At 36.5% G+C, this 22916-nt stretch overlaps 1 protein-coding gene across 5 annotated transcripts in view; it reads right to left on the bottom strand.

Annotated features, from left to right (window-relative positions):
• Nucleotides 1–2061: 2061 nt before the first annotated feature.
• Nucleotides 2062–22916, bottom strand: part of ZNF782 (zinc finger protein 782) — an 82393-nt gene continuing 61538 nt past the window's right edge. For all 5 annotated transcript variants that reach the window (XM_044940277.2, XM_044940278.2, XM_044940275.2 and 2 more), the window contains 2 exons: nt 11820–11915; nt 2062–6379 (listed from right to left, as the gene is read on the bottom strand). In XM_044940277.2, the coding sequence (XP_044796212.2) occupies nt 4509–6379; nt 11820–11915 (1967 nt within the window). In that variant the 3' untranslated portion in view covers nt 2062–4508. The remainder of the gene's footprint in view (nt 6380–11819; nt 11916–22916) is intronic.

The raw sequence follows: 22916 nt of genomic DNA on the forward strand, positions 1-22916 counted from the left end.
AGCATCAGTCCTTCCAATGAATATTCAAGGTTGATTTCCTTTCACAGTGACTGGTTTGATCTCTTTGCTGTCCAAGGAACTCTCAAGAGTCTTCTCCAGCACCACAATTCAAAAGATAATGGTTAGTTATTACTTATTGCTCATTCACTCTGTGCCAGGTATTGTTTAAAATAACTGACATAGATTAACTCAGAAAATGCCCTCAAGAAGCACTGTAGGTAATTACCATCATTATGCACCCCTCACAAATGAGGAAACTGAGGGATATAAAGGAGAATTGCCCTGCCCAAGGTCACACAGCCACATGGGAGGGAGAAGGGAATAAATATACAAGGAGTAAAGCAAGTGAACCATGTGACGAATTCAGAATCTGAGTCCCATAATATGCTGGAGATCCAAAATTCACTTTTATAATCTTTAAAATCAGATATATTGATGTGTAATTTATATAAATATGTGGCTCAGATGGTAAACAATCTGCCTGCAATGCTGGAGACTGAGGTTTGATCTCTGGGGTCAGGAAGATCCCCTGGAGGAGAGTATGGCAACCCCCTCCAGTATTCTTCCCTGGAGAATTCCATGGACAGAGGAGTCTGGCAGGCTACAGTCCATGGGGTTGCAAACAGTTGGACACGATTAAGCGACTAACATGAACATGCATTTTTGATACCTTCTGATGAGTTTTGAAAATTTATATACCTTTGTAAATACCATCACAATCTGCATAGAACTTTGTCATATTAAAACATTCCCTTGTTCCCCTACCAAATTAATCTTCACCCCACACCAGGGCAACCAATGGGCTGCTTCCTATCCCTCTAGATTAGACGTCTTTCTTAGAATTTTGCATAAATAGAATCATACAGCTCTACTTTCTTGTGCCTGGCTTCCTTTGCTCAGCCTAATCTTATTATTAATGTTGTTACATGTATTAGTGTAATATTAATAGGTTCTTCATTTTCACTACTGAGTGGTATTCCATTGTTAGGCAACATCACTGACTATACATTTATCTGCTGATGGACATTTTGGTTCTTTCTAACTTGGGGATAGTATAAATAAAGATTCTATGAACATTTTAATACAATTCTTTTTAAAAATTATTTTATTTTTTACAATAATTTAAGTTTTGCTGGGGGTAAACACCTAGAATTGAAATGGTTGGTTTTAGATAAGGTAGCATTACTTTTGGAGAAGGCAATGGCACCCCACTCCAGTACTCTTGCCTGGAGAATCCCATGGATGAGGAGCCTGGTGGGCTGCAGTCCATGGGGTTGCTGGGAGTCAGATACGACTGAGCAACTTCACTTTCACTTTTCACTTTCATGCATTGGAGAAGGAAACGGCAACCCACTCCAGTGTTCTTGCTTGGAGAATCCCAGGGACGGGGGAGCCTGGTGGGCTGCCATCTTTGGGGTCGCACAGAGTCGGACACGACTGAGGCGACTTAGCAGCAGCAGCAGCAGCAGCAGCAGCATTACTTTTACAAGGAACTATCAAATGGATTTTTAATGCTACCACATTATAGCATTATACTTTTAATTTACACTTTCCTGATGATTAAAGCTTTGGAATCTTTTCTAGTACTTACTGGCTATCTATATATCTTCTGCTGTGAAATACCTGTTTTAATCTTATCTTTTTTCCCAATTTAAACTTAGTTGTTTGTATTATTGGGCTTCTCAGGTGGACTCAGATGATAAACAATCCACCTGCAATGTGGGAGACCTGGGTTTGATCCCTGGGGTGGGAAGATCTCTTGGAGAAGGGAATGGCTACCCACTCCAGTATTCTGGCCTGGAATTATTGCATTATGAACACAGCATATTGTGAATTTCAGTACTTTGACAGATACATCTATTAGAGACATTTTCTCCCAATGTGTGATTTTTTTGTTTTCAAAATAAAATCTTGAAAAGCAAACACTTTAAATTTTATAAACTCCAGCTTATCTTTTTTGCTTTTATGTCTCACACAATTCTTTGTATTACATCTTAAAAATCTCTCCATGCTTCAAAGCAGTTTCTATGTTTCCCAAAAGAAATTTTATACTGTTAGCTATTTTGTTTAAGTTTATAATTTATTTTGAATAAAACTTTAATTATTGTATAAATATCAAGGTGCATTTGAAATATATGAATATCCAATTATTTTATCATCATTTCCATATCAAATTACCCAGGAACATATGTCAAAAATCAACTAACAACTCTCAGTTACATTTCAGATCATTAGAGAGCAGGAAAAAGCATTGTTTCTATTCTTAAATAAGAAGATAGCTGGGAAGAGTTTCAATTAACAACTTTTTTTTGACTACATCAGATATCTGAGATTATGGGGCAAAAAATGAGTCCAAAGTCTGGAGAGCTAGGTAGCTGCAGGGAGAAACAAGAACTCAAGCAGTTGTTTAACTGAGACAGAGAATGCCACACACCATATAAAATGATTGTAAAAAAAGCTAAATAACATTCAAGATCAGATAGGTTAGTTCAAAAGAGAGAGAAATTATAGTAAAATTTAAATGCTGGAAATAAAAAAAAAACAACAAATGAAGAATGCCTTTTAAGGGATGGATTATCAGTATACTTGATACAACTGAGGAAGGATTCAGTGACATTGAAGAGAGGCAGGACACAAACACATTTACATAAATTTGTATGTGTGTAGGCTTCAACACAATATTTGTATTAGTGACCCTGAGATAAGACAAAAGTACACAGAAAACAGGGTCTGTCTTTGTTGAAAAAAGACAGCTTAGTAAAAATGGCCTTTCCTATATGCACATGTCAGGAGGCAACAAGAGAAAAGAAATGTGGTATAGGATTTCGAATTTTCAGATACTTCCTGTGAAAGGTTTATTTGTTATTAATATACATGTAGATGATGTATTAATATCAGAACAGTTACTAAATAAGGGGTACATAATACTATTACAATGCTGTAGAGTTCTAGGATACATATAAAACAAACATTTAAGTGGCATGCACATACAAACTGATGTAGACAACAGAAAACTCAGAAAATATTCACATATATTCAACACTGTTTAACTTATACCATTTATTTCTTATTTTTAAAAATCTTCTTATTCTAGTAAATGTCCATGAACCAATACTGTTATAGTTCATTAAATGTCTTAATATTACACAAGAAACAACAGTTTTGATTAACATAAAGGCTATTATTAACTTTCTCAAACTGATAAATTTTTCCCTCATAACAAACTCTGAGTGATATTAAACTTTGATGACTCATTAAAAGCTTTGACACATTCACAGCTCAATTATCAGATATTCAATGAGATCTCATTTTTGGGGTAATGGATTACCTATAATATGCAGTAATATTAGATATCTTCCCCTGATACTCACCTGACTGACGAGGAAGAGATATGGACAAAAGCTATGGTCATTCAGGATTTGCCAGGGGTTTTTCCTGTGTGATATTTCTGATGTACTTCACTGAGTTCACATGTCCACAGAAATCATATTCATAGGTTTGAGTATATGTCAGTATTAAGTATACTCGAACCTGCAGAAGCTCAATAAAGAACAATTCTATTTCCTCATAGCAAAAAGTCTGTGTACATGCAGGAGAAAATTCCATTCAATATTTATTCTTTGGCCCTGTTTCTTTCTATTTTGTACTCTTTCATCTTCTGTGCATAAGCCCCTTGGTTTTGCTGGGGGTCATATCCACAGCATTCTGACAAGGGACAGGAGAAGACATTAAGAATTTGAGAGATGTATTTAGTAAGACTTGTCATTGACCCCTACATTTCACTATCTAGAGGTCAAAAATATGATTTCAAGTTGGATGACAGTGGTTGAGAAATTTAAGCTAGGTGTGGCATTAGAAAAGGAGGAAATGGTTATTGGTGAACAATGAATATTTCATTATGTCATATATCATATGACATATGGCATTATATGTCATATAGTTATTACCCTTATGTTAGTCAAATTGAGGCTGGACATAGTAGAAGGATTCCCCACATCCATTACCTTGTTTTCTTGTCTGTTTTAATATACTGTAAGGTCTCTACCCTTTATGTTATTTTCTGCTTATTGAAAAAACTGGTGTTTGACTAACAGTTCTCACATTTACTCCATTCCCAATTTTCTCACTGTTTGATTTCTCTGATGATGAGTCAATTTTGATTTGCTGGGACAAAGTTATGACATATTCATTACATTCCCAGAGTTCTTCTGCAGCGTGAGTTTTCTAAGGATTGAATGCCTAGAGTATTTCTTGTATTATTTTAGTTTCTTTACTGGATTGAATTCTCTGATCTACAATGAGGACTACAGTCAAGATGAAACTGCCCGTATAAAATATACTCCAAGAGATTTGCTCATGTTAAGTTTTCTGATGTTGAGTGAAACTAGTATCTTGCATAAGAACTTCCAAGTTTTTATTATATTCTTAGGAGTTCTCTCATATGTATTTTATATTGTGAGGCTTTATTTTCAGCTCAGAGTTTTTCCGTCTTCATTATATTTATATTTTTATTTCCCTGTATGGGCTTTCTGATGTTCTCTAAGGCTTGATTTTTGACTGAAAGTTTTTCCACATTTATCACATTTGTAGGGTTTCTCTCCAGTGTGAGTTCTCTGATGTACTCTGAGGTTTGATTTCTGGCTGAAAGCTTCACCACAGTGATTACAATTATAGGGTTTCTCTCCTGTATGAGTTCTCTGATGTTTTCTTAGGACTGACTTCTCACTGAAAGATTTGGCACATTCGTTACATTCATAGGGTTTCTCCCCAGTGTGAGTTCTCTGATGTCCTCTAAGATTTGATTTCTGCCTGAAAGTTTTTCCACACTCATCACATTTATAGGGTTTTTCCCCAGTGTGAGTTCTGTGATGTACCCTAAGGTTTGACTTCTGGCTAAATGCTTCCCCACAATGATTACATGTATAGGGTTTTTCCCCTGTGTGAATTCTATGATGTCCTCTGAGTTGTGATTTCTGACCAAATGCTTTCTCACACTGATTACATTTATAGGGCTTCTCCCCTGTATGAGTTCTATGATGTTTCCTTAGGCCTGACTTCAGTTTGAAAGCCTTCCCACATTCATCACATTTATATGGTCTTTCACCTGTGTGAGTTCTCCGATGATTTCTTAGGCCTGACATATGGCTGAAAGATTTTCCACATTCATTACATTCAAAGGGTCTCTCCCCTGTGTGAATTCTTTGATGTACTATGAGGATTGATTTATAGTTGAAAGATTTCCCACATTCATTACATTCAAAAGGTTTCTCTCCTGTGTGAGTTCTCTGATGTATTCTTAGTCCTGACTTTGCACTGAAAGCTTTCTCACATCCGTCACATTTATAGGGTTTCTCTCCTGTGTGAGTTCTCTCATGTTTTTTTAGACGTGACTTCTCACTGAAAGCTTTCCCACATTGATGACATTCAAAGGGTTTCTCCTCCATGTGACTTTTCTGAGGCTGAATTAGGCATGAAGTTTTAATGCAGGATTTTCCACATTCATTACACTCATAGGGTTTCAACATTATTTGAGTTTTCTTATGCACATTGCAAGCTGACTGGTAACCCAAAGTGTCTGTACATGTGCCATAGTCATAGGTTTGTTCTATTGTGTGAATTCTCTGATGCACTGGAAGGGTTGAATTATGGCTGAAATTCTTTCCATATTCAAAGGATTTCACCCCTATATAAAAATTTTCCTGTTCTTTAGTGTGTAATTTTTGGCTGAAAGATTTCCCTTCTATGTCAGTTTTTTGAGTGATCCTACTAAAATTATTTCTGTTTTTAGTACATTCATATTTATTAAACTCATAGTGACTCTTCTCCTCTGGATGACTGCTCTGAGACACTATCAAGGTTGATTTCTGATGTTGGTTTTCCCCAAATTTATTGAATTTATAAGGTTTCATTTTTGGATGGGTACTCTTAGACATAACAAGGGCAGTCTTTTCAAGAAAATCTTTTCTACATTCATTATATTCAAAAGCTTGCTGCAAAGTCTGAATTGTCTGATGCTGGATAACTTTGTCTTTATGTCCAAAGGTTTTCACATTTTTACTACAAACAAAAGAATTCTCTCCAGTATTAGTTCTGCCATCCTTAATACTGAAAAGCCAATTCTCACATACATTAGGCACATAAGTCTTTTTTGAATATTGACAGTGTGGGGCCAGTGAGCTAAGAAGCAAGTAAGTAGACCCTGTAGTGTCAAATTTACAGGGTATTGTTTCTGCAGGAAAAATGTTTATGTCCAGAGTACATGGTTTTCCTGATATTTCTTGTTCCATAGTCAATGATTTGTTGATGAATAAAACTTGCCTCAAGCGTTTGCCTTGGTTTTCTAGGCTCTCCTCTAAGAGTTCATCAGGTTGGAATTCTTCTAAAAATGAGAAAATTAAAAATATTTTATGATATTTAACACACTTATAAAATGAGATTTATATACCTATGCCCCATTATGTGTTTGACTCCTTGGTGTCTGGCTCAGTTTCTTTCCCAAAAATAAAGTAATTTCAAGTTTATATTCTCTCTTCTTTTGTTGTTAAAAACTTTTTCTACTGGAAAAAGAGAGCAATCTAGAAATGAAATTACACATATCTTTGGTAACTTAAACCATAATTTTCAAAACTGGAAAAAGAAGAGGATATAAAGGAAAGCAACAATTAAGAAAGGAGAATATATTTAAGAGAGCTGAATCCTGGGAACAGAGAAAACAAAGACTGGAATGAATTTCACAAGGATTTTGCTCTAAGTAGATAACAAAATGTATCAATGGAGAATTGCTTTTAGTGGCTTTACTGAGATCGAGTTTGCATTAGGGAAGCACACCAGTGACTATATTCACAGTGAAACATAGAGTACAATGATAAGAAAACCACTAGTCTGTATGTTTCCAAATGGAGCTCCACCCTGGTCTGGGAACTAAGATTCTGCAAGCTACATGGTATGGCAAACAAACAAACAAAAATCATGGCACCAACTTTCTTACATTGAAAGAAAGAATCAGAAACATAAGTGTATAGGTGGAAGTGAGAAAACTGATGAGAGTTAAAGTAATTTTTCTGCCTATGTTGGAGTTACCCCTCTTTCCTGGTTCTAGTGCCTTGGTATTATATCAGGGCTGTTCAGCAGTGAATCCCTCTTAATCATCAAATCTTTACTTTCCTTTTTTTTAATTTGTTCACATATGTCCTCCAGACTAGTCTTGCTCCTGTCCAATCCTTAATTTCCATCTATTTTTCCACATATCTAGTTTTTATTCACTGCAAGATCTTAAGGATTGTGTTTCAAGTTGGCCCTAGAAATCTTATAAGTATCCTTTTTTATATTTATTTACCACAAATTTCCTGTGAACATTTGACTGCTATTGTCTTCTTGTTACCACACTCCATGCAAAAATGTCATGCCCATGCTAAAAATATTTGAAGGCTTTGGCTATACTACCTTAGGTACCAACAGATGAAAGATTAAAGTGATGTAATTCAGAAAAAGAAAGTTTTACACTAACTATATGCTCAGTATGTGTTCTTGCTACCAATCCTCTTAGCATGAGCATGCATGCATACTCAGTTGTGTTTGATTTTTTGCAAGCCCATGGACTATAGCCCACCAGGCTCCTCTGTCCATGGAATTTCCCAGGCAAGAATACTCAAGTGGATTGCCATTTCCTCCTCCAGGGGATCTTCCTGACCCAGGGATCGAACCCAGGTCTCCTGTCTAGTACACACGATTTTCTGCTCTAATTTTTGATAGCATATCAGTCCTCATTAAGTGGTTCATTTCCAACAATAACTTCATACTCAATTCTTTCCCTAAATTATCCTCCATTCTAGCCTTAGAACTATTGAGAACCTAGGTACCCTTCAGGTAGGGCACACTATTTTCCCAAATCTTAACAACAAAAAACAAAGTTTGTAACATCCTTCTCACAAATTTAAGCAACATTTATTTTAAAACCTGAAAGAAGCTACTACCTGTATATCATTCACTTTATAAAGGGATAAAAGCACCCATATCTGTGACTTTATAGTAAATACCCATCACCAAAATCAAGAGGCATCTTAAAATTGAAGGAAAATCCATAAATGAGAAGCATTTTCTCTTTCTTGGTTGTACCTAAAATAATAGTTCACCTTTTAATCTATAGCACCATAGATATGCTTTATGAAGATTTCTTTGCTCACTTTTCCAAAATAAAACCTTCACTGTGATATTCTTTGCATCCCTCTATAAATTTAGAGGTACATAAAAAGCTCCATGTCTAAAAGTTACCTAGAGTTCTTTCACATATAAGGGCTCAGATGCAATAACAACCCATACCTGATGATTCAAAAGTCACAGAAATTTGCTTATTTACATTCATGGACAGTTTTTTCTGAGTGAATCAATATGAAATACCTCTCTCCACCTGACTTTGGAATCAGCCTACAATACTATTAAATAATATTTATTATGTGAAAAGTGCCCAGGCAGGAAGAGTGAAACAGAGACCATTCTTCTTGGGAGATTGTAATCCAGGTGAGGAAAGGAACTCTTGGTAACTGTATGCTATCTGGCACAGAATCTTATTTTCTTTAGACACATCCATCACATGGGTTAAGAGTTTACAAAAGTAAGAGATCACATATAGACTAAAATATTCTGAGATTATATGATAGAAGTAGGAATCTGAGCCAAAATTTAAATGAGTAATAGTACTTTCTTCCCTTTTTCTAGCTGAGGTTAGCTATTTTATTTGGTTTTATTCCAAGAACCACCTTTTGGCTTTATAATTATAATGACTTATAACTATAATGTTTTATCTTTATTGCATCTTTTAGCTTGCTTAGTTTTCTTTTAAAACTTTATTGCTTTTAAAAATAAGTATATGAGGTGAAAATAGTTTCCTCTCAGCATTGCTCTGTCTACAGCTCAAAGGGTCTAATAATCATGCTTTTCATTAAAAAAGATTTCTGCATATTGTACCAACTTTGAAGAATAGGTTTTTAAAGATATATACATATATATAGTCATTATTAATTTTAAGATAGAATAATTTAAAATTTTCTCATATTGTCTGCAATTTATAGTGTTATATAACAATGTCTTTACTTTGTAGAATTTGCCTAAAATAACTTTGCTAAGTTACTTCAGTCGTGTCTGACTCTTTGCGACCCTATGGACTGTAGCCCACCAAGCTCCTATGTCCATGGGATTCTCCAGGCAAGAATACTGGAATGGGTTGTCATGCCCTCCTCCAAGGGATCTTACCCACCCAGGGATTGAAACTACCTCTCTTATGCGTCCTGCACTGGCAGGAGGTTCTTTACTATTAGCGCCACCTGGTGCCACCTTTACATTTTATCAATGTTCTAAGGTCATGACTTAAAAGGAAGTTTATTCTTTAAGAATAGTTATGTAGTGTGTTTGCATAGCTTTGTTTTCAGAACATATTACATTCATCTTTATAAAATATGCTATTTATATTTCTAGATAAGAGGTTGGTAAACTTTCTGTGAAAGGCCATAGAGTTAATGATTTAGGCTTTACTGGTTATTCAGTCTCTATTGTAGCTATTCAAGTCTGCCTTGTAGCTTGAATACGTAAACAAATGGCTATTGCTGTGTTCCAATAAATGTTTCTTTGCCAAAACAATCAGTAGGCAGGATTTGGCATGTGGGCCACAGTTTGCCAAGCACTATTCTAGAGTCCTGGAGAAGGAAATGGCAATCCACTCCAGTACTCTTGCCTGGAAAATTCCATGGATGGAGGAGCCTGGTAGGCTACAGTCTATGGGGTAGCAAAGAGTTGGACACAACTGAGCGACTTTAGTTTCTTTCTTTCTATAGTTCCTTTTGGAGAAGGAAATGGCAACCCACTCCAGTGTTCTTGCCTGGAGAATCCCATGGACGGAGGGGCCTGGTGGGCTGCAGTCTATGGGGTTGCAAAGAGTCAGACACGACTGAGCAACTAACACACACACACACACATTCTAGAGTCCACAGGTTGTGAAACAAAATTAGAGAGGGATATTAAGGTTGACTACATATAATGAGTTCCTGTTTCTCCTTATAACTCTTGCAGTTTTTTGTTTTATGAATCTTGATGACAATTTATTTGGTGTACTAATATTTTGAACTTTTCTGTATCCTTTAAAAATTATCTTCTTTAGCATTATCAAAATGTCCTTTTTCCACCTGTTTTTGACCTGAACTGAACTTTGAAATAAATAAACACTGAGTTGCTTTTATGTTTACTGCCTTAATAATTCATGACTGCATTTTCAAACTTCCTAAACTATTTTGTAGATGTACTATTTGATGGGCTTCCCTAGTGGCTTGGCGGTAAAGAATCTGCCTGCCAAACAGGAGACGTGGATTCGATCCCTAGGTTGGGAAGATCCCTTGGCTAATGAAATGGCAACCCACTCCAGTATTCTTGCCTGGGAAATCCCATGGACAGAGGAGCTTGGAGGGCTACAGTCCATGGGGTCGTGAAAGAGTCAGACATGACTTAGTGACTAAGCAAGAACAATCTCTTTGATACAATATGATAGCCTTTTCTCTTAATAGGTGTATTTAATCCATTTACATTGAGAGTTGATATGTCAGATATGTTTGTCTTCCTCTGTTTTATGTTGTGTGTTTGAATAGCTTTTGTGGTGAAAATTTTTAACACAGCAGGCCTAGACTGTTACCCTTAGAAAAGCCTGCTTACAAGATGAGCCCTTAACTAGCATTTGGGAACTCAGATTTCAAGATGGTTACCAAGATTCCCAGAATTGCTAAGAGGGGCTCAATGTGCTTAAACTGTTTGTACAAAAAATATATTTATGCTGAATAATTAGCTTCTATCAGAAAGCCTAGAATTTTGACATATGGGTGCCTACAGTAAAAACTCTGGGTTCAGTTCAGTTCAGTTCAGTTGCTCAGTCGTGTTCAACTCTTCGCGACCCCATGAATTGCAGCACGCCAGGCCTCCCTGTCCATCACCAACTCCCGGAGTTCACTCAGACTCACGTCCATTGAGTCAGTGATGCTATCCAGCCATCTCATCCTCTGTCGTCCCCTTCTCCTCCTGCCCCCAATCCCTCCCAGCATCAGACTCTTTTCATTGCAAATGAACTTTTCAGGTAGATATTTCACATGAGTTGTCGTAACTGGTTTTCTACTGACTTTGCTCCATACATCTGTTCTCTTTACTGATTTTGCTCTGTATGATTTCACGGTATAAATCTTAGTTACGAGTATGCCTGTGTGCTGAGTCCTCCAGGTGAATTAATAAACCTGATGATGATCCTGAGGACCCTGATATAGTATTTATAAGAAACTTCTCTAGTAATAGGTCTGTTTTCTTTAGTCTGTCAAATGTAAATAACTTTTAACAATTAGGAGGGTTGCACTTTGCTCTAGTCTTTATCCTTTCTAACTATACAATTTCTTAATCATCTATTAATTTTGATTGTATCTAGTAATTTATTATATAATGATAAAATTAATTTATTTCTCTCTTCTGCTCTGTTACTCCCAATTTCAGTTTATTAACTTTTCTTAGTTTTTACCTTTTTACTGTTAAATATGCATCCATTACTTAATTTTTCAGTTTCAAAGGGTATACTTAGCTCCCATCTTTTAAAGATGAGAATATCAACATGCTTATATTCCATTCCTTTTAGTTGTCCCCTTCTCACATTTTATTAGATTTATTATTTCTAAAATTTCAAATGTAAAGACCTCTAATAGGAGAGGGCTGAAAAACATTTCAAACTGCTGAGTTCTATCTAGGTGATCACTTCGGATCTAATTTTCTTGGATGCCTTCTGCCAGTATTCAGTAACTCACCTGGGGAACTTCTGTTTATAAATTCTTTCTCTAATAACCATGGATCTTCTCCTTGTTCCAACATGAAGATCAGTTCTGGCTTTGTAAAGCAGTACCCTGTAAATGGGAAATACTTTAGCACTTGAGTTAGCTGCATAGGTTTCATTGTTTCTGAATGTGAAGAAAGGTACAGCTTCAGAAATGGCACATTGAGGGTGCTTGCTAGAATTGTTTTTTGGTGGAGGGAATGATAGCCAAAACCATTTTCTTATACTTATAAAGGATCACTCTTCTTAAAACTGTAAGTCACAAGCCTAAATAACATTAAGTTCTAAAATTGTCAATGTCTGTTCCTTAAGCAAGATTTCATCAGGACTGACTCTATAGCTGGCCGTAATGGAGTAAAAGAACCAATTTACCTCTCCACGAGGGCTTCTCAGGTGGTGCTAGTGGTAAAGAACCTGCCTGCTAATGAAGGCAATGCGGGTTACATCCCTAGGTGGGCACGGTAATCCACTCAACTGTTCTTGCCCGGAGAATCCCATGGACTGAAGAGCCTGGTGGGCTACAGTCCATGGGATCACAGAGTTGGACATGACTGAAGCAACCACACACACACACAAACACACACACACACCTCCATATCAGACATCTAAACAAACCATACAAAGTGTATGAAATGGGTTTTAGACTTTAGAAAACAGGCAGTACAGACAGTGATACTTGAGAACAGAGAAACAAATGAGGTGAGCCCTGTGATTACCAAAGCTTATTGCTTAGAGAGTTTTCAACCCTAAACAAAAAGAGACCACCAAAACTGCTTGGCGGACTCATTAAGTTAAGGCAATAGAATTGGACTTCAAGAAAGTCATGACAAATAGGATTTGTAAGAGAAAATACAAGAGAAGAAAGATACAGAGTCTTTGTCTGATCTGCAGAAGGGTCTCCTGAGTACTAACTTTTGAAAATGTAAGGAAAACACTTGAGGTTGGGGAAAAACCAGTGAAAAAGCGTAGGCTGAAATTTCACAAAGCACACAGAGAGGTATAAAACTTCCTAACCCATGGCCAATTGGATACAATAACCAGAAGGGCATTTATTGCCTTGGTAGAGGGGCCAAATGAGTCTGAGAGTAAAATGAGTTCTGAATCCAATATAACAAAACTTAAAGCAAACATTAAAAGGATTAAAGTAATTCCAAGTAATTTAAATTCATCCTAGGAAAGGGCCCAGAAGATTTCAGACAGTACAGCAAAACTACCACTTAACAACATAAAATCTGTAACATCTAGCCCTCGATAAAAAAGTACTTAATATGAATAAAAGGGATATATTATTGTAATCAAGAAGAAAAATGAATCAGTAAGCCACAGAGTAAGAAATGACACATAAAATTAATAGTCAAGGCCATTAAAACAGTAAAAATACTCCATATGTTCAAGAATATGATGAGAATTTATTTAAAAAGGTTCCTAACTGGAATTCTCAATATGAAAAATATCTGAAATGAGTAAACAAATCAACCAAACAAGAAACAAAAAAAAATGGATAAGATTAATAACAGTATATATATACACACACACACACACACACACACATACACACACACTACATATGGAAGGTTAAATGACATAAGGCACAATGGATAACTTTAAGGTTAAAAACTATGAAAGAAGAAACCCACAGTGGATAAAGACTAGAAAATAATAAACAGTTATCTCTGACCTATGGGATAAAGTTGTCTAATATGGGTAACTAGTATTTCAGAAGGAACAAAGAGAGAATGGATAAAGCAATAATGGGCAAAAGTTAGATTTTTGAAAGCAAAGTGAAAGTGAAAGTCACTCAGTTGTGTCTGACTCTTTGCAACCTCATGGACTATACAGTCCATGGAATTCTCTAGGCCAGAATACTGAAATGGGTAGCCTTTCCCTTCTCCAAGGGATCTTCACAACCCAGGGATTGAACCAAGGTCTTCCGCATTAGAGGCAGATTCTTTACCAGCTGAGCCACAAGGGAAACCCAAGAAGTGTATAAATCCATGGACCTAAGAAGCTAAATAAATGCCAAGGAGAAGAAACATGAAGAACACCACACCAAGATACATTATAATTAAATTGCTAAAGTCACAGATAAAAAGAAAATGTTGAATAGAAAAAGACATAATATGTATGGAAGAAAAAAAAAGAATGGATGCCTACTTTTTGTCAGAAATTATACGTCAGAAGACTATGAAGTAACAATTTTAAAGTACTGAAAGAAAAAAGCCCACCTAGAATTTTATACTTGACTAATATAAGGCATTTTCAAACAAATAAAAATTGAAAGACTTTATCACCAACTGATATGTATTACAGGAAAGTTAATTCTCTGAAAGAAATTCTTCAGCTAGAAGAAAAATGAGATCAGGTGGAAATTTGGATTAATATATAGAAAAAAAAGAGCACCATAATCTGGACACAAGTGGATAAAATAAAATAAACTTTTATCATTTTCAGAACTCTTAAAAATAGTAAATTGTGTTTTAAAACAACAATAATGTACTGTAGGAGACGGGAAATAGTGCGAGTTAGGAATATTGGGGATTTTAAACTTATGTAGATCAGACGTGCAGAGTTGCTGAGAAATTTACCAATACTTATTATAAGTTCAGTTCAGTTCAGTTCAGTTCAGTCCCTCAGTTGTGTCCAACTCTGCGACCCCATGGACTGCAGCATGCCAGGCTTCCCTGTCCATCGCCAATACCTGGAGCTTGCTCAAACTCATGTCCCTTGAGTTGGTGATGCCATCCAACCACCTCATCCTCCATCATCTCCTTCTCCCGCCTTCAATCTTTCCCAGAACAAGGGTCTTTTCCAATGACTCAGTTCTTAGCATCAGGTGGCCAAAGTATTGGAGCTTCAGCTTTAGCATCAGTCCTTCCAATGAACAACCAGGACTGATCTCCTTTAGAATTGATTGGTTTGATCTCCTTGCAGTCCAAGGGACTCTCAAGAGTTTCTCCAACACCACAGTTCAAGAGCATCAATTCTTCGACACTCAGCTTTCTTTATAGTCCAACTCTCACATCCATACATGACTACTGGAAAAACCATAGCTTTGACTAGATGGACCTTTGTTGGTAATAGTAATGTCTCTGCTTTTTAATATGTTGTCTAGGTTGGTCATAGCTTTTATTCAAAGGAGCAAGTGTCTTTTAATTTTATGGCTTCAGTCACCATCTGCAGTGATTTTGGAGCCCCCAAAATAAAGTTTCTCACTGTTTCCATTGTTTCCCCATCTATTTGCCATGAAGTGATGGGACTGGATGCCATGATCTTTGTTTTCTGAATGTTGAGTTTTAAGCCAACTTTTTCACTCTCCTTTTTCACTTTCATCAAGAGACCCTTTAGTTCTTCTTTGCTTTCTGCCATCAGGGTGGTGTCATCTGCATATCTGAGATTATTGATATTTCTCCTGGCAATCTTGATTCCAGCTTGTACTTCATCCAGCCTGATATTTCGCATTATGTACTCTGCATATAAGTTAAATAAGCAGGGTGACAATATACAGCCTTGACATACTCCTTTTCCTATTTGGAACCAGTCTGTTGTTCCATGTCCAATTCTAACTGTTGCTTCTTGACCTGCATACAGATTTCTCAGGAGTCAGGTAAGGTGGTCTGGTATTCCCATCTCTTGAAGAATTTTTCAGTTTGCTGTGATCTATACAGTTAGAGGCTTAGTCAATAAAGCAGAAGATGTTTTTCTGGTACTCCTTTCCTGTTTCAATGATCCAACAAATGTTGGCAATATGATCTCTGGTTCCTCTGCCTTTTCTAAAACCAGCTTGAACATCTGGAAGTTCACGTATTGCTGAAGCCTGGCTTGGAGAATTTTAAGCATCACTTTACTAGCGTGTGAGATGAGTACAATTTTGTGGTAGTTTAAGCATTTTTTTGGCTTACCCACCCACAATGATTGATTTGTTTCCTGTGTTTACACTGTCAACTGCATCTTTTTTACTATGTAAATTGAAATTATTTATATTTTGGAGATTGACCCTTTGTCAGTTGTTTTGTTTGCAAATATTTTTCCCCATTCTGAGGGTTGTCTTTATGTCTTGTTTGTGGTTTCCTTTGTTCTGCAAAAGCTTTTAACTAGGTCCCACTTGTTTATTTTTATTTTCATTACTCTGGGAGGTGGGTCAAAAAACATCTTGCTCTGATTTTTTTTTTAATTTTATTTTATTTTTAAACTTTACATAATTGTATTAGTTTTGCCAAATATCAAAATGAATCTGCCACAGATATACATGTGTTCCCCATCCTGAACCCTCCTCCCTCCTCCCTCCCCATACCATCCTTTTGGGTCGTCCCAGTGCACCAGCCCCAAGCATCCAGTATCGTGCATCGAACCTGGACTGGCAACTCGTTTCATACATGATATTTTACATGTTTCAATGCCATTCTCCCACATCTTCCCACCCTCTCCCTCTCCCACAGAGTCCATAAGACTGTTCTATACATCAGCGTCTCCCCTGCTGTCTCGTACACAGGGTTATTGTTACCATCTTTCTAAATTCCATATATATGCGTTAGTATACTGTATTGGTGTTTTTCTTTCTGGCTTACTTCACTCTGTATAATAGGCTCCAGTTTCATCCACCTCATTAGAACTGATTCAAATGTATTCTTTTTAATGGCTGAGTAATACTCCATTGTGTATATGTACCACAGCTTGCTTATCCATTCATCTGCTGATGGGCATCTAGGTTGCTTCCATGTCCTGGCTATTATAAACAGTGCTGCGATGAACATTGGGGTACACGTGTCTCTTTCCCTTCTGGTTTCCTCAGTGTGTATGCCCAGCAGTGGGATTGCTGGATCATAAGGCAGTTCTATTTCCAGTTTTTTAAGGAATTTCCACACTGTTCTCCATAGTGGCTGTACTAGTTTGCATTCCCACCAACAGTGTAAGAGGGTTCCCTTTTCTCCACACCCTCTCCAGCATTTATTACTTGTAGACTTTTGGATCGCATCTTGCTCTGATTTATGTCAAGTAGGTAAGTAAGTGTTAGTCGCTCAGTTGTGCCTGACTCTTTGCGACCCCACGGACTGCAGTCCACCAGGCTCCTCTGTCCATGAGATTTTTCCAGGCAAGGATACTGGAGTAGGTTGCCATTTCCTTCAAAGAGTGTTCTTATGTTTTCCTCTTAGAGTTTTATAGGGTCCAGTCTTACATTTAGGCCCTTAATCCATTCTGAGTTTATTTTTGTAGATGGTATTAGGGAATGTTCTAATTTCATTCTTTTACATGTAACTGTCCAGTCTTCCCACTACCACTTATTGAAGAGACTGCCTTTTTTGCTATCATTTAGTCTTGCCTCATATGTCATAGATTAGGTGACCACAGGTGCATGGGTTTATCTCTGGGCTTTCTATACTGTTCCACTGATCTATATTTGTTTTTGTGTCAGTACCAAATTGTCTTTTTTTCTCTTAAAATGAAACAAAGATGAATATTTTATTAATAAAAGATACAACTCACAAAGAAGATAGACATCATAAACCATTAGATACCTAACAACCAAGAAACAAAGATACATAAAACAAAAATAAGAAATATAAGGGAAAACAAAAAATATATAATCATTGTAAGACATAATAACATTTCTCTGAGAATATTTTATCAAGTGCAGAAAAAATAATAGGAGCATCTTGAATGAGGTCATTAATAATTTAAATATAATAGATTTCTATTTATAGTACTCATATCCTATACAAATATATTTAAAATTTTGTATCTCATACATTGTTATTAGATGTCCATAGGACATTTAGAAAAACTGGCAAAAAGATAAACATTACTAAATTTAAAAAGTAGAATTCTTTTTTTTTTGTGATTTATACATATATGCATATATTATTTTTGAAATTATTATCCATTATAGGTTATTATATGGAGAAGGCAATGGCTACCCTCTCCAGTACTCTTGCCTGGAAAATCCCATGGACGGAGGAGCCTGGTAGGCTTCAGTCCACCGGGTTGCGAAGAGTCAGACACTACTGAGCGGCTTCCCTTTCACTTTTCACTTTCATGCATTGGAGAAGGACATGGCAACCCACTCCAGTGTTCTTGCCTGGAGAATCCCAGGGATGCCAGAGCCTGATGGGCTGCCATCTATGGGGTCGCACAGAGTCGGACACGACTGAAGTGACTTAGCAGCATAGGTTATTATAAGATATTGACTATAGTTTCCTGTGCTATACAGTAAACTTTTGTTGCTTGTTGCATATCTATTTAAGTTAGAAATCTAACATTCTATTTATACTAAGTCAAACAAGTATAATAAAAATGCCATAAATTTTTTAATTAGAAAAATTCATGTTTTCTAAAATATATATATATTATACATAATATTTATATATGTGTATACAAAAGCATTTCTACTATGCTTGATAAAGGCTTGAGAAAGAACATCAAAAAAGATCTTCATATATTCCAGCAGTCTTTAAACATGGCTACTCATTAGAAACATATCTGGAGCTCTGGTGAAAAAAAAAAGCAAAACCTGGGCATTTTCAAAAAATTCCAAGATAATTCTGATATGCATCTGAATTTTAAAAAGTGATTACAGGTTTTTCTATTAAATGGTAGTTTTGGTGATATAGAATTCTATCATTTTTCTGTTGACCAATGATGATACAATGGTATTGTTACAGTTACATAATCACAATAAAGATGTTTATCAGTTTTCACAATCAATAGACAAAAAGATAATTACAGTTGCAAGTCATAATGGGAACATGATTAACCTAACAATATAAAATAATTATATACAATCTGGGGGGATCAAGTAGAGTTATGTGGTTAAGTGGAACTGGATACATGCACATGTTTTCATCTGTTCAGTTAGTCTATATATCTTTTGGTTGGTGTACTTAATCCATTTACATTTAAGCTAATTATTGATATGTATGATCCTATTACTGTTTTATTAATTGTTTGGGGTTTATATTCTGTAGGTAGGTCTTTTTCTTTTCTTGTTTTCTGCCTAGAGAAGTCCCTTTAGCATTTGTTGTAAAGCTGGTTTGGTGGTGCTGAATTCTCTTAACTTTTGCTTATCTGGAAAGCTTTTGATTTCTTCAAGAAATCTGAAGAATACTCTTTCTGGGTAGAGTATTCTTAGTTGTAGGTTTTCCCATTTCATCACTTTAAATATATCATGTCATTTCCTTCTGGTATGTAGAGTTTCTGTTGAGAAATCAGCTGATAGCCTGATGGGAGCTCACTTTTATGTTGTTGTTTTTCCCTAGTTGGTTTTAATATTTTATCTCTGCCTTTAATTTGTGTCAGTTTGATTACTTTCTGTCTCAGTGTTTTCCTCCTTGTGTTTATCCAGCCTGGGGCTCTCTCTGCTTCCTGGACTTGGTTGCCTATTTCCTTTCCCATGTTAGGGAAGTTTTCAGCTATTATCTCTTCAAATATTTTTTCAGGTCCTTTTCCTCTCCCTCTTCTCCTTCTGGGACCCATGTAATGCAAATGTTGGTGTGTTTAATGTTGTCCCAGAGGTCTGTCCCAGCCTATTATTTAAAATAGGCTGTCTTCATTTCTTTTCATTCTTTTTTTTTCTATATTCTGTTCTGTGGCAGTGATTTCCACCATTCTGTCCTCCAGGCCACTTATCTGTTCTTTTGCCTCAGTTATTCTCCTATTGATTTCTTCTAGTGTATTATTCATCCCTGTTTGTTCTTTGTCCTCCTAGGTCTTTGGTAAACATTTCTTGCATCTTCTCAATCTTTGCCTCCATTCTTTTTCCAAGATCCTCAATCATCTTCAGTATCATTATTCTGAATTATTTTTCTGGAATGTTGCCCATCTCCACTTCATGTAGTTGTTTTTTTTCTGGGGTTTTATCTTGGCCCTTCATCTAGGACATAACTTTCTGCTTTTCCAAGCTAATTAAGTTTCTGTAATGTGGCTTTTGTTTTAGTCACTGTGGGACTGTGGTTATTTTTGCTTCTTCTGTCTGCCCTCTGATGGAGGTTAAAAAGCTTGTGTAAGCTTCCTGATAGGAGGCACTGGCAGTGGGGAAAAACTGGGTCTTGCTCTGTTCGGCAGGGCCATGCTCAATAAAGCTTTAATTCAAGTATCTGCTGATGAGTGGGGTTGTGCTCCCTCCCTGGTAGTTTTTTGGCCTGAAGCTACCCAGGCCTTGGGTATACAGGCTCTTTAGTAGGGTTAATGGCAACTTCCAAGAGGGTTTACACCAAGGGGGACCTTCCCAGACTGCTGCTGCCAGTGCCCCCATCCCTGTGGTGAGCGCCTGCCAATCCATGCCTACACAGGAGACCTTCCAACACCAGCAAGTAGTTTTGGTTCAGTCTCCTGGGGGGGTCACAGATCCTTTCCTCTGAGTCTTGGTGTGTGCAAGATTTTGCTGGTGCCCTCCAAGACTGGAGTCTGTTTCCCCCAGTCCTGTGGAAGTCTTATAATCAAATCCCACTGGCTTCAAGTTCAGATTCCCTGGGGATTCCCAGTCCCTTTGTTGGATCCCCACGCTGGGAAGCCTGACAGAAGAGCTTCATAAGCCCAAACTTCAAAAGAACCAACTGATGCGTTTTATGTCTCAATATCTAAAGAGAAAGGAATCTAGCTTTAGGTTTTGGTTAAACTTTAAATATCTTTCCACTTTTGAATTTACTGTTTTCATGTTTTTACTGTCTCAAGATATTTTCTAATTTCCCTCGTGATTTCTTCACTCACTGGTTAAGAGCATGCTATTTTCTATATGCTTCCCTGGTGGCTCAGACAGTCAAGCGTCTGCCTGCAATGAGGGAAACCCGGGTTCAATCCCTGGGTCGGGAAGATCCCCTGGAGAAGGAAATATTACACTCCAGGATTCTTGCCTGGAAAATCCCATGGACGGAGGAGCCTTGTGGGCTACAGTCCATGAGGCTGCAAAGAGTCAGACACTACTGAGTGACTTCACTTTCTATTTTCTATATGTTTATGACATTCCATTTTCTGTTAATGATTTACTTTTATTAATTGTGTTTGGAATAGACACTACATATGATTTTAGTCTTTTAGAATGTGTTAAAACTTGTTTTGTGGTCTATTTTAGAGAATGATCCACGTGCACATCAGAAAAAAATGTGTAGTTTACTGAACTTGGGTGGAGTCTTCTCTGTTAGGTTCAGTTGTTTTATGATGTTCAAGTCCTTTATTTAATCTTTCTCTGGTTGTTTAATCCATTATTTAAAGTGGAATACAGAAGTGTTCATTACTGTAGAATCATATGCTTGTCCCTTCAATTGTCAGTGTTTGCTTCATATATTTTGAGACTCTGATGTTTGATACATATATGCTTATGCATTTCTTATTTTTTGTGGACTGACCCTTTTGTCAATATATAATGTTCTTTTTTTTGCCTCTTGTAACAGTTTCTGACTCAAAGTCTATTTTGTCTATTAATAGAATAGCCTCCTCTACTGTCTTTTGGACTACTATTTTCATAGAATATCTTTTCCCATCTTTCATTTTCAACCTAAGTGTGTTTTTAGATCTAAATTAAGTCTCTTATAAGACTAAACAGCATAAAGTTGGCTCATTTTTAAAACGCTGACAATCTCTCTCTTTTGATACAGTTTAATCCATTTACACTTGAAGTATTTACTGACAAGGAATGACTTACTTCAGCCACTTGGCCACCGGCTTTTGGTACATATTATAGTTTTTTGCCTTCATTTTCTCCATGACTAGCACCATTTGTGTTTAGCTGATTGTTTGTTCTGATAAATTTTGATTTGTCTCATTTGTTTATGTATATTCTGTAGTTTTTTTTGTGGTTATCACAGGGGTTATATACATAGTTATAAGAATTTAATTTAAATCAATGTCAACTTGACGTCAATCATATGAAAGCTCTTACAGTTCTGTCCTCTACGTTTATGCTACTCATCTCACAAATTACATCTGTATACACTGTGAGCCCAATAATATAGATTCATAATCATTTTTATTTGTTAGTTTTGCAGAATATAAAAAATGAAGCAACACACCAAAGTTAAAACTAAAACTGGCTTTTCTATTTGTCCATACCTTGGCCTTTACTGGAGATTTTAGATGCCAGTCACCATCTAACATCCTTTCATTTCAACCTGAAGGACTTCCTTTAACATTCCTTAAGGGCAGCTCCAGTGGTAATGAATTCCCTCTAATTTTCTTAGAATTTCTTAATTTCTCCCTCAATTTTAAAGCACTATCTTGCTGCTGCTGCTGCTGCTAAGTCGCTTCAGTTGTGTCCGATTCTGTGCAACCCCATAGATGGCAGCCCACCAGGCTCAGCCGTCCCTGGGATTCTCCAAGCAAGAACACTGGAGTGGATTGCCATTTCCTATGGATATAGAATTCTCACTTGACAGTTCATTTCTTTCAGCACTTCATACATTATCCCACTGCCTTCTGTTCTCCAGAGTTTCTGGGGGGAATAGGGAGATAATTGTGCTCAGGGTCCCATGCATGTGATGAGTCACTTTTCTCACTGCTTTCAAGATTCTCTGTATATATTTTGACAGAGTATGTTTCTCAGTTTGGGTCTTTTGGGGCTTACACTTAGAGTTCATTGAACTTGTTGGATTTATAGATTCATGTATTTCATCAAGTTTGGAGTTTTTAGCCATTATTTTTTCAAGTAACTTTTTATTCCTTTTTCTTTCTTCTCTTTTGGGACTCACATTATGCATTCATTTTTCCTCTTGACGGGACCTCGAAAGTCTTTTGGTCTGTTCACTTTTCCTCATTCTTGTTCCTTTGTGATTCTCAGATTAGGTAATTTCAATTGTCCTATCTTCTAGCTCTTTTTCTGTCTTTCTGTCTCTTGTTGAAGTCCTATAGTGAATTTTGCATTTCAGAAAAATTTTCAACTGCAGAATTTCTGTTTTGTTCCTTTTAATTTTTCCTTTTATTTTTTTTTTGCTGTTCTAATTTTATCCATATGTTGTTTTCCTAATGTCCTTTAGTTCTTTTCCATGTTTTCTCTTTGCTTTTTGGTCATATTTAAGACAGTTATCTTAAAGTACTTCTCCAGAAAATTTGATGTCTGGGTTCCTCAAGGGTGGTTTTTCCTGTCAAA

The sequence above is a fragment of the Bubalus bubalis genome, chromosome 3 (assembly GCF_019923935.1).
Source record: "Bubalus bubalis isolate 160015118507 breed Murrah chromosome 3, NDDB_SH_1, whole genome shotgun sequence".
In the NCBI taxonomy this organism is placed as follows: domain Eukaryota; kingdom Metazoa; phylum Chordata; class Mammalia; order Artiodactyla; family Bovidae; genus Bubalus; species Bubalus bubalis.